A 12,212-nucleotide genomic window follows, 5' to 3' on the forward strand; every position below is an offset into this window, starting at 1 on the left:
AGGATCAACAAAAGGAGAAAGAAAAGGAAAGACAGCGTAGAAAAGGTTACAGGAAAATAGAGAAGCAGCAGTCATGCTCAAAAATATATATATACCTTAATCCCTTTTTGGGTAGTGTATTTCTGTCAAGCTGCATGCTGTTAAAACAAAAAAAATCCCTAAGGACATACAGTAAACAGGACTGCTCAGAATTACAAATTTTAAAGGTCTAGATTTGTGTGCATAACAGAAGGTCATTTAATGCTTTTTAATATAACTTTCATGATAAATCCCTGACTCATTGGAAGGGACAACAGAACATAGACTGCTGCACATTCATTTTTCATCTAGACATGCTCTGGGCTGGGTCAATAGTAATTTGGAGACTATCCAAGTCAGAAAGAAGTCCTTCCTTACCATTTCTAACCTTCCTACAGCTTCACCCTGCAATCTGTGTGAGAATCATATGGTCACAGTATGAATCTTTATTTTTCACAGTTGCCTATGATATGCCAATACATTTCCAGAAGAAATTAAGGCTGTGGCACCTGCTAAGAGACAGCATGCCCTTGCAGAAGCCAAATGACAGCTCTGTGTGTAGAAATATGTGCTAAATATACAGGCCCTTGGCTTTCTGTTGTGGGGCTCACATAGTAAGGTGATGGTGGGGACAATGAAAAGGGCACCAAAGCATCTTTGTTCCATGTTCACACACACAACGGTGGCAGTGGCCGATTACTGGAATTCTATGGCTGTATTTTTCCTTATTTAAGCCCCATCACTAGAAGGGCATCCACTAGCATCCCTTTAAATAAGTGTCAATTGGGTGTTTCCTCATAAAGACTTGGTAGATTTATTCCTGACCAGTGTGGGTTAAATTTGAACTAGTTATCATCAAGTAAGGGTTGCACTGTTTTTTCCTTTAAGAACATAACTTGGTGTCACCATATGGATTAAATTGCAAAATGGCTTTAGTAAGTTTCTGTATTACATATCATAATCACACCTCTGAGAGCAACTAGTTATTTAGGACTCTTCCTAGCCAAAAAAACTCTCAAGGTATTATTAAAGGTTGTTTCCTACTATGCTGGGGGTGCTGGACGCCCTGTTGTAGTTTAACCTTGATCAAAGTAGGTAAAGGCAGTTAAAACACTGTTGGCGTTAGCAATCCATTACCATCAGGGCTCAGACCAGCAGAAGTAACCCACTCTTACCACCAGGAATTTTTACAGGCAGTTTTACTAGTTTAATGAGGGCCTTGTTCTGCATGGGGAGAAAGCAAACAGTAGGAGAAACTTAGGAAGATTTCAGCACAGGCCCAGCTATCATGGTCCATAAGACTGGTTGGTAAAAAGGCAACATAAATTTGAATGTATGAGTCACATATTTTTTAGTTCCTTACAGAGAACCTTTATGCACCTCTAAATTTCAAAACATGATCATAACAACATCAGTTTCTTCTGCAAATAATTCAAACATCCTAATGAACAATACATTTTCTAATATTACTATAACTTGAAGTTCTATGTATTTCAAAATAATCTATAGCACACTATGTAAGAATAAAGGAGCCAATCTGTGATCCTTTAGAACAGTCCACAAGCCAAAAGTTATGTCAGTCAGGTAAACAGGCTAATAGTGACCACAGGATTTTGCTAAAAAACTTCTGAATTCAGTCACTCATGAAATAGGGGTGAATATTTCCTCAACATGAGCATGGAGTTATTGCAATCGCATAAATGTGACTGTAGCAAACATTAATTCTGTGGTTTTTTTAAATGCTAAATCTTGCAATGATGCTCCTAGATTTCAGAGAACTGCATGAAACCATTAAATATGGTTCCATGTAACTATTAATTCAGACCAATAGCTGCACACATTTTTTTAGTGTATGACAGCATTCCTCCACCAAAAGCTGGGTATATTACCTCTACGGAAACTGGACTTTCAGTAAATAGAACTGAACTGACCTCAGTGCTCAAAAGATCTCCAAAAATGATATAAAAAAAAAAAAGTCAGTCCTTTCCTGAAAGAAGTAATGCACACATGGAAATTTGTCTCTTTGGCTCAAAACAAATATCAATATAAAGTGAGGAGAAGAATGTCATAGTATTCCTGGTATTTTCCTTTGCCTTGTCAATTGCAAAAAGCATTCTTGCAGGAAGATGCAGCCACAGGTAGGCTGAAGTTATCAAGCCTGTATCTCCATTGCCTTTTGTTTATTTTGCTGTGCTGAAGCGGTCTGCAAGTTCTCGGGGGGAATTTACAGGAACCTTTACAGCTCTCATTTCCTACCTGTCCTTGCTGTTGATATTAACTTGGGAAAGGGCCATAATGCCATATCCTTGGACTATATCTAACTGCAGCAGAGCTGTTAGGAAATAAAATTACTGCAAGCTAAGAAACACCTAGGGAGGTCCAGGACAGGCTGGGCCAAGCTGATAGGGGTCTTATAAATGAGTTTCCACAAATGGCTGAGCACACAAGAAAATGGGATACACTGTTTCACACCTTAAAACCACAACCATCAACTATGATGGTAATTTAAAATAATTGAAAGTCTTGCAGAGCTTAAGTGGATTTCAATGCACTTTCATGGCCCTCAAAACTAAACATTCCTTTAAAGTAAACCAGAGCAAGCCAGTCATGTAATTAGAAACCACTTCCACTCCACTAATCTTAAAATGCAGCCATTATTGCTGATGAAGCCACTGTTAATTCCTATATTTCTGCATTTTTCATGCATCCTTTGCTGTGTCACTCAGACCAAGCAGAAGAAAGACACAAATTTGCAATGTCCAACAGCAATTAAGGGTTCAAAAGAAGTATTGGTGATGTGTCCACCTGGAAAATTTTATCAATTAAAGCAGTGATATTTCACCAATTAACCCCAGTAGATAATTTTATTTTAAAGTATAAATACCTGTGTAATTTATTTTAATCTCTTTAAATTGTTGTAAGACAAAATACATGTGTCCTCCCACACAGGGAGTTACACTGCTCTGGCAATAGAAGTAGATTTTTCTAAATAAATACTGCTAGTGCAAAAAACAGCAGAAGTCCTGAGGGAGATGCAAATTTTCCTGAAAAAGCAAATATTTTGAAGTATTTACTGAACCTATATTTTAGTTATTACAATGCAGAAGAATCTCATTACAATGTAAAAGAATGACACAAAATTTGCTGGAGTTAACTTCGACACTATCAATGCAGCGGTTGTCAGGGAGCCCTGTGTTTATGCCATACCATTGCTTGGGTGTGGGAAACATCTGATTATCTCTGGAGGAGTGTGTGGGCAAATGTAGCAGAGACATTGCAGATTTGCTGTCTCCATGGCAGGTGACTGCTTTTTTGAGGCAGTCAAGAGCCACTCCCCTTAGCAGGAAACTTAGATGTGCCCTGAGATTCTGTTCACATTTTCTGGGTTCTTTCCAGTTACATCAAGTCTTTCCTGAAACTTGATGTTCCAGTCTTCAAGTTAAAGCCTTAACATGAACAAGTAGAATGGGGTAACTTCTTTCTAAGACTTAAATGTGATACTTCGATTTTCAAAATGCTGGGAAAAATGCTTTGTCCCAGCAATGGCACTACAACCCCCCCAGACACTGTCTCCTTTCTGCAAAATAGCCCCACCATTTTCCATTTTGTATCTGTTCAAATGTATCCTGCCGCTATATCCTTTCAGGCTAATAAACCTTTGATCTCTAGTCTTTGATAAATTTACCAACAGTCAAGCCCCTTGCTTTATTTCCCTCATATGCTTATGAGACTGTTATCTGAAATAGCACCTAAAGCTTTACTAAGTTCAGGATTTCTTATGGTATCTATTAATTCCTTTCGACGACTCACAAAGCCTGTTTTCCTGCAAATGAATTAAATTAGTCTTATTTAAAAGGCTGCTTATGGCTAACCCCATGTTATCTGTTACTTAACAAATTTTGTTTAATATCCTCTGTATCTTTCCAGGAACGAAGGCCAGGTGGTCTCGCCCGTAATCCCCTCATCCTCCATCCCAGCTCTCCTTCTCACTCCTTCCTCAGCATAGACCCTTTGAAACCTCTTTTCCAGTCCTAATGACTGCTGGGTTATTTCAGCCTGTGTGTGAAGCAGGGAAGTGAAAAGTTCATCAGGACCAGTAAACTGGAGTAATCTTTAACCTTTTCGTTCCCTCTTAGCATGTTTGCCATTAGTGATGTTTAGCTATCAAATTGCAGTTAATGCTTCAATGAAGCAAACCCATATGTATTTGTATCATCTGTTATTAGCTCTCCATTCTCTTTTAGTTTGCCCTAGGCTTTCTCTGCATAGACCTATGTCGCTTGCCAGTTGTATCTCATTTTGTGCTTTGGTCTTTCTGATTTTGTCTCTACATTTTATGAGTATATCTCACTATACAGACTGCTCACTCAGTCTTTTGCAAGCTCTAGAGTAACTGAAGAAAAAGAACAAGCCTCTTTGCAGATAATTTCTTACACTGTGCCAGGCTACAACTAGTATTGCCATGGGCATCTCAAATATAATCTGAATTTACAAAGGAAAAAGGACATAATCTGCTCCCAAACATATGTCTCTAACATTGCAAATCAATGTCTTTGTTGTTACATGTAGATTTTACTGTATAAAACAGCTTAGAAATAACACAGCACTTGTAACAGACCTTTTAGAAAAATCAAACTGCAAAACCCCTATTGGGGCTATAGTTCAAGAAATGACACCATTTTCCACCATTTTCTCTAGGTATATATATTTTTGTTCTGAGGCCAGATCAACATGATAAATGGCTCTCTCTGGACTCAATCATAATATCCCCACATGGACAAATCTGAAACTTAAAAATATTGCCAAAGGCAAAGTATTTGGAACCACTGAAATTAAGTCACTGAACAAATACATAAAGTATTAGTAGTGGGGGTTGCTCAGGAGCTTATGCCAAACCATTAACATTTTAAATGTGATGTTTAACATCCTCTGTATAAATATGATCTTTGGCATAAATTCATACTCTTCCACATCATTCTATTGACCTCACCATTCATATATGTAGGACTTAAAATTAGTGAAGTTTTTTATAAGATAAATATTTATAATTCTAAGAAATATTTATAACAATCTAAGAAATATTGTCACATTCAGTTCATGGCACACATTGCAAATTACTATTTAAATATTAAAGGCACAGTGCAAACTACAACTTACTCATGTATCAGGGTGTTTTTAACTACTGTTGTTATCAGGCATTTTATTGGTACACATATGTTTTATAGTGTTGAAATTATATTAGCAAGAGGTGTGATTTTAGCTGATATAGTAATACTTATGGATGTAACATAAGAGAATGAAATGTGTGGAGAGTTTCCATCTAGATTAGGCAAAGAGTTGTTTAGGATTTTGGTTTTGTTTGTGTGTTTTTGGGGGTTTTGGGGTTTTTTTAAAGCTGATTCACTGAAAGTGAAATATTTCCATGGAAAGGATTGGTATTGAAAAATCTCTGGGTTTCTATAAAGGAAAAAAAAAAACCAAACCACTTAACATTGTCTACGAAAGACCTTTTTTCCTTTAAATGATTATGTTGTTAAAACAACTAAATTTAAGCTTAAAATATCTACAATATTTCTGACTGACTCAGAGTAACTTTCTTTTTTGGATCAAAGGCTAATGAAATGGTAAATATTGACTTTTCAGTCCTCATGTGAGATAAGAGTTTCATTGTCAAATCTTGAAAAATTTCGCAGGAGATGAAAATTACTTAGTGCCTAGCAAAGATTATTTTTTTTCCCTCTTGCAAAAGGCAAATAAATGATTCCCAATAATAATAAAAAAATAATCTTGGTACAACAGTGCCAGGGTGGTTGGACCTCTTTATAATGTAACTTTAATGGTAAAACATCTGCATATCAAAAAGGTCTTTAACAGACCAAACAGAGGAAAACGTTTTCTTGCTTTTCTTTGTCTGTTCCAGACACTTGCCAGGACTCTGCATATAGCGAGGGTCTCATTTGTAAACTGGCTCCCTGACAGTGAAACTGTATTTTAGTAAGGATCTGTGTAATGATTACCGTGTAAGAAGCAACTTGTCAGGACTGAGTATTTTAAGGCAAGACTGGTCGGCTGAAGGCAGGGGCCCACCAGCTCTGTCTGTGCTTTGAGCTAACAGGAAGAAAATTGATGGGGTCCCACTGCTGAAGATTTGTTAGCAAGAAGGCAGCGATACAGCTTTATAGCTGACCATTGCTGGGGCAGCAAGTACATCCAGCATGCAGGAATCATTATGTGGCTGCTTAGATTTGCCTTTAATTAGACAACGTTTCCCTTTTCTCTGGTTGTTCGTCAGAAGAAGGGAACCAAAAAAAACTTCTCAAGGTAGAAAAAGTGCTTGTAAAAACTTAAAAGGCAGTTGATTCCACATTGAATGCTTTTCAGCTTTCTTTTCTTCCTTCCTTTTTTACATAAAGGCCTAAGCTGCTAATTAAACAGTGTCCCTTTAGGAAAACAAGGTGGAGGGTTTATTATTTTTTTGGCTCCTGTCCTTTTGCCTCTCACTGTTTCGTGGTCACTGTATCTATAGGCAAGCTCACCTTTCCGAAAGAGTAGATCTGACGCTTCCAGTCCTCATGAGCAGGCTCTGAACCTCCTGAGTGCTTGTTGTCAGTCCAGAGAGAGAGCCATGATGGCTAAGAGGGAGGTCAATAGACTCGGAACTGGTGTGAAGGCTAGTCATGGACTGGTAACTTGGTGTGTCCTTACTGCCCGCTGAAGAGCTGCTCAGGTTTGCAGCCCACACAAGACCACCTGATGTGAAAGAGTGCACTGAGGCAGGACTGGAAGCCAAGGAGTGACTTAAGCTTACAACATCTGCATTTAAGTCCGAAGGTTTACTGAAGAGGGGGCTGCTGCTACCACTTTGCCCACCTGCACTGCCCATGCTGCCTGTGCCCGAGGATGGCGATTCCAGGCTGCCTTGCCGTGCCAATGTGGTACTAGGGCTGGGCATTGCCGATGTGGGTTTCACACCTTCAGTACTGGGTGCAGAGGCAGCTTTACCACTTGCCTTGGCACCAAACAACCTAAATGTAAAACAAATAGCTTTAGAGAAACTGATAGCCACATTAAACATTCATGGCGTAACATCCTAAGAGCCAAACTACACATTTGTAATTACTGCTACTAAAATCATGCCTACCTAGTTGATCAATCGCATCACAAAATTAAATTCACTCAACCATATCAGAATAATCAGGGTCTGTTTCATTAGCAACAGCTCTCATTCACTCCTGTTCAGATGCGCTCTTTGCACATACAGACCCTCCCAGAGAGAGGTAAAATAATCACATTTTTGTCTTATTAGTGCATAAACAGATTACACTTTCACCCAAATTCAGTAATTAAGCATTCCCATAGCTAAATCATTAGCTTTTAAACCCCTTACTTCTCAAATCAGCCAAAACTATTACAACAACCACTTGCAAAATCCTTCATAGTTTAGTAAACATCTAAGTATTTGTGTAAAATTTCCCTCTTGTTGTTATTTTGCACAGATGGTCGTGCAGTCATCGGTCATGTAGTAACCATTCAGACAGAATAAACTGCACCAGAGCTAAAGGGGCTCAGTTTGCCTCCATGAGCAGTCAGGACAGAGGTGTATTTCACATAATTGCTTCCAGCAATTCTAGAGAAGACAATTCTACAGTGATGATAAAACAATAAACTCCAAATCCACTAAAACTCTTGAAATAAAAGGTCATGTGATGACTTAATGTCTTACTGGAAATATTTTAAGGTGAAGCTCGTTAATTAATAAGAAATGAATGCAAAACTTGTCGTGATGTAACGTAAGCAAGGCTAAACTGTAAGATTCCATTTTGCATATTACCAAGCCCACAAAAATCAGCGGCAGCTGCCCAGCGGCCTGGAGATGCTGTTTTGGTAACCAGACACAAGAGGGCACTATTGGCTTTTCTCTAACAATGCAAGCGCTCCAGCCCAATTCGTACTTCAGATTGCGGCTTCTAGAAACGTTACAATAGGGCACTTCCAATTAAAATTTACTTCGCTAAAGTTTGTGATGAAAGATGCAACAAAGCTGCTAAGATAATGAAACGTTTGTAGCTGGAGCTGCCAATAACATGAAGCAAATATTTTATTATAATCTACAGAGCTCTTGGGTTCTCCAACCAGGCTTTGGCATCGCCTCTTCCAGTAACAGAACGTGCCTGAACACAGCATCCTTCTTCCTTTTGGGAGTTTATCAGAGTATTGAGAGGAAACTTCTCATGGGCCTGAACTTACAGTCATAGATTCTCTCAAGTTGGAAGGGACCCATAAGGATCATATAGTCCAACATCTAACCTTCAAACTGTAGTTATGGGAATGTGCCTAAAATGCTCAAAGGTCAAGGAATAGCCATTTCAGATCTGGGAAGGTCTTTAGGTGTTATAGAAATAAGTGTTGTGTGAAAAACTATTACCCTTTTTGGGCTTTTATACTTGGTTCTCTGTTTGTGGCAAAATACACCATGAAAAACCTTTTTGCCCAGTACTTCCAACACACTGAAAATCCTTGCCTTATGTACTACAACTTCAGGAATTCACAGACAAGCACTAACCTTCGAAATGTGGGGGAGGCGATATCTGGGTATTTGGATCCTGGCTGTCTAAGTCCTGGTGTGCCAGAGGCGCTCGCCGAAGTTGGGCTGGATTTGGGGGAACTGGACAGTGAGACACTCTCTGAATCGGACACAGCCACTTTCTCTTTCTCCTTATCTGTCTGGTTGATGGTGACAGGGCTGGACCGCCCAGACCCGATCTTGCTTGGCTCTCGCAGCTTGGTGGCAGCAGCACCCGCAGACTTGCTGCTGACATTGGAGTCGATGCTGCTGGTGCTGGAGCGGTGGCCGCCCCTGCCGGGGATCCCACTGCCACTGGATTTTGATGGGCGAGGCAAACTTCGATACTGCAGAGTCGTCTTTGAGTTCACGTGCAGGACACCGTCATCCTGGTTCTGGGAACCATCTAAGCTTGTTTTCCGCCCTGCGCTGGTCTTCCCACTGATGGCTGAAGATTTTGGCATTTTTCCTAGAGTCGCTGACCCACTTGTGATGGTTGCTCCACTTGTGGTGATTATGGTAGAAGACCCCATCCCGGACTTCTTGAACCCAAAGGACCCTGTAGCAGTTGATCTCCCAATGCCAGAGGGAGGCTTCTTTCCTTCATCGCCACTGCTTTTTCCTGCATCCGATGGAGAGCGCTGAATGGAGGCTCCTTTCAGGGGAGTTTTTACTTTTTCTGAAGCTTTCGCATCATCTGTTTTTCCTAAATAAATTTACATTTGAAAAGGTCACTTGTGTTTAAGCTGTCATGTCTCAATATCTATTTTGAACACTATATAGTTAAAATTTGGAAATGAAAAAATACACATTTAGAAAAATCACCCAAAGAAAACCAAACAATTTGGTCTTTAGTCCCCCATCAGCAGTCAGTAGCAGGTACAATACATTACAGCTAAGTATTAAGTATCAAAAGCTTGACATTCTCTTGAGAACTTCCAGTTTTATATATAGCTGGAGAACATAGAGTAGAAAACCATCCCTGATGAACTAAAAATGGCGGGGTTTTTTCTTTTCATAGTATTTCTAGACGTAAGAAATAATATTTGAAAATAAAACATGACATGTAGTTAACATTTCCAGAAGTATGACATTAAGTATGCATATAGAAATTAGTGATACTTACTGAATTCTTTGGTTTCCACTGGTTTTATTTTTTTAAGCTTATGACTAAGTTTAACCTCGTTTTAGTTAAACAAACTTATCAAGGAAAGATTGTTATCACAGTATGAATCTACTTGATCTATAAAGATACCAATTACATGAGTTAAGTCTTTGTCATATCCCTGATACCTTCTCAAGATTTTTGATTTTCTGAGAGACTGTCTTCAATACTGCATAGACACATACCTAGATACCATATTTTTCTACCTAATGTTATTGTGACATTCAGAAAGGTTTAAATAAGACATTCTCTTCTGTCATGAAAGTAAATACCCTCTTCCTATTTTACAAACAGACAAAAAATGCCATTTCTCTTCTATTCTAATTTCTCCTCAAGCATCTATTGCATGCTCCTAATAAGGAACAAGTACTCAGCATAACGAAGTTTTTAGTTTGCTCTTCAAATGATTATGGAAGTTTTGGAGGTGGGCGGCTAATTTCTCTTATAAGAACTAAACTGTAATGAAGAGCAACACCTACAAGTCAGAAAAAAATCTACTCATGTTTTATCCAGTCCAGTTTTTATGCTGCACAAACACCCCCCGCCCCAAGATATAGATCAGACTCCTACACAGCAAACACACAGATTATTAGTATATGCTTAAAAAATAAAGGCCTCAGTTCTGTGTTGCACAGCGGCTGCCTGCTCATCTTCAGCAAAACAGATTGGGAAGCTTAGCTTGACATGCAGGAAACCTTTTAGTATCTCCTTTTTTAATTGCTAGTACAGGGGTGTCATTTCTGCATCCATATAACTACTACCATGGCAATGCTCCTCAGGGATCTTATAGACCAGAGGCTGACCATGTTTAGCAGTTGCAAATTGCAAAGAAACAAGAGATGCTCACAAAGGATTTGAATTTGTTCTGATGAGACCTTTGCTAGTTGCCTTTACAACTGGGGATTAAAGCATGCTCATGCAGTATTTCATCAGAACATGACAAAGCTGTAGAAAATGTCCTACAAAGAATCGCTGTTTCCCTAGTAAAATGATGGATTAGATGTTCTTAATAATGATGTCTTCCATGAAGATTAGGTTTCTTGCTTCAAAACTAGATTGCAGAAGTGTTTGCTACTTCTGAGAGACCTTTCAAAATTAGGCAAGAAGCCATCTAGCATTGAAGAAAGTGTTTAAAAAGTTATTTTTAAACTAATTTTTAACTCTTAACAGTGGTCTATAGAATACCTGCAGTGTCTGGAATCTGACAATTCAGCTTTAGTTGAGAAACACTAATTCTGAGTCCTCTCACTTGAACGTTAGTTCTTTTTTATCTCAACTTCTAATATTTGGCCATTTCTATGCATATGTTCAATTATCAAAGGTACAGACTTCCTAGAGATCAAAGATAAGGCATAGATGACTCCAAAAGTACTTTTAAGAATTCCTTAATAGAAGTTGAAGTACTCAAATGATAGTAAAACAAACTGCAATCACAGATTTTGTTATGGGTACATTCATGTGCAATTAATAAATTACTAGTATGCAGTGTAGCAAACTAACAGCTATAGAGATGAACAAGTAGTGTTAGTGCATTATTATAATCTTGGCTTGCAGTCATTTATGAGAACTACCAATATGCTTACAGTTCCTTACGTCTGTCACGCATCTATTACATCCACTGATTATTTTTAGCCCACTGAAGATTCCTTACCACTTACAGATGAATTCTAAGTGTAAATCCTTAATTTTCAATGCTGTAATCTGAACTACAGAAGTTTCCTACCCGGGGTCTTGAGCGCACTTGTTCCTGCTTTGTGCCTGGACTGAGTTGTTCCTACTTGTGCAGTCATGCCTCTCCTCCAGGATCCAGTTTGTGAAACAGAGAGAGATGCTTTCTGCCCTCCCTTCTCTGACTCTTCAGACAGCCCCGAGGGGAGGCATTTCCACTTGCCACTGCTGTCTACGCTGCTGTCAAAGTCTTCCTCTGGTTTCTTCAGTTCTTCAGTGCTGCCCCAAGTTTCACTGTCTGTTACTGAGCGCTTCTCTGAATCCGTCTTCAGCTACAAGAGATTTGCATGAGAAATGGTCAGTCTCAGCATCTTCAGTATTTTCTGATTTCTTAAATCACAGGGTGGCGGGGAGAACAAGCATGATGATTTACTTGTAGCAAGGGCCATGGAAACTTCCCTTCTAAAACATTAGTATCCTTATCCGAAAAGTTTAAAAACATTCCCATTTGGGGAAGACTTTTTATTTATTTATTTTATTTTTAAAAGGTTTCAACTGTCCCTTACAGATAAACCATAATGAAGTGAAACTTAATTTACTCTAATCATCAGTGGTGATACCCTATGGTTCCTCAACTCACTCTGAATTTCACAAATGAATCTCTGTGCTGAGAGGTTTTATTAAAAGCTTGAATCAGGGAATTCCTAAATATACTACTAAAATCACCTCAGTCTGGTTTCTTGCCTTTTCTTACCCAAGCCTTCCACTGACTGAATCAGGAATATTGCTCCAGCAGCT

At 38.8% G+C, this 12,212-nt stretch overlaps 1 protein-coding gene across 7 annotated transcripts in view; it reads right to left on the reverse strand.

The window, feature by feature from the left end:
- NAV3 (neuron navigator 3) overlaps nt 1–12,212 on the reverse strand; it is a 414,503-nt gene that overhangs the window by 51,973 nt on the left and 350,318 nt on the right. For 3 of the 7 annotated variants that reach the window (XM_056340408.1, XM_056340406.1, XM_056340404.1), the window contains 4 exons: nt 11,470–11,746; nt 8,582–9,287; nt 6,555–7,043; nt 96–137 (listed from right to left, as the gene is read on the reverse strand). In XM_056340408.1, the coding sequence (XP_056196383.1) occupies nt 96–137; nt 6,555–7,043; nt 8,582–9,287; nt 11,470–11,746 (1,514 nt within the window). The remainder of the gene's footprint in view (nt 1–95; nt 138–6,554; nt 7,044–8,581; nt 9,288–11,469; nt 11,747–12,212) is intronic. The other 4 variants (XM_056340407.1, XM_056340405.1, XM_056340410.1 and 1 more) reach the window with 4 other exon arrangements.

The sequence above is a fragment of the Falco biarmicus genome, chromosome 5 (assembly GCF_023638135.1).
Source record: "Falco biarmicus isolate bFalBia1 chromosome 5, bFalBia1.pri, whole genome shotgun sequence".
Classification (NCBI taxonomy): domain Eukaryota; kingdom Metazoa; phylum Chordata; class Aves; order Falconiformes; family Falconidae; genus Falco; species Falco biarmicus.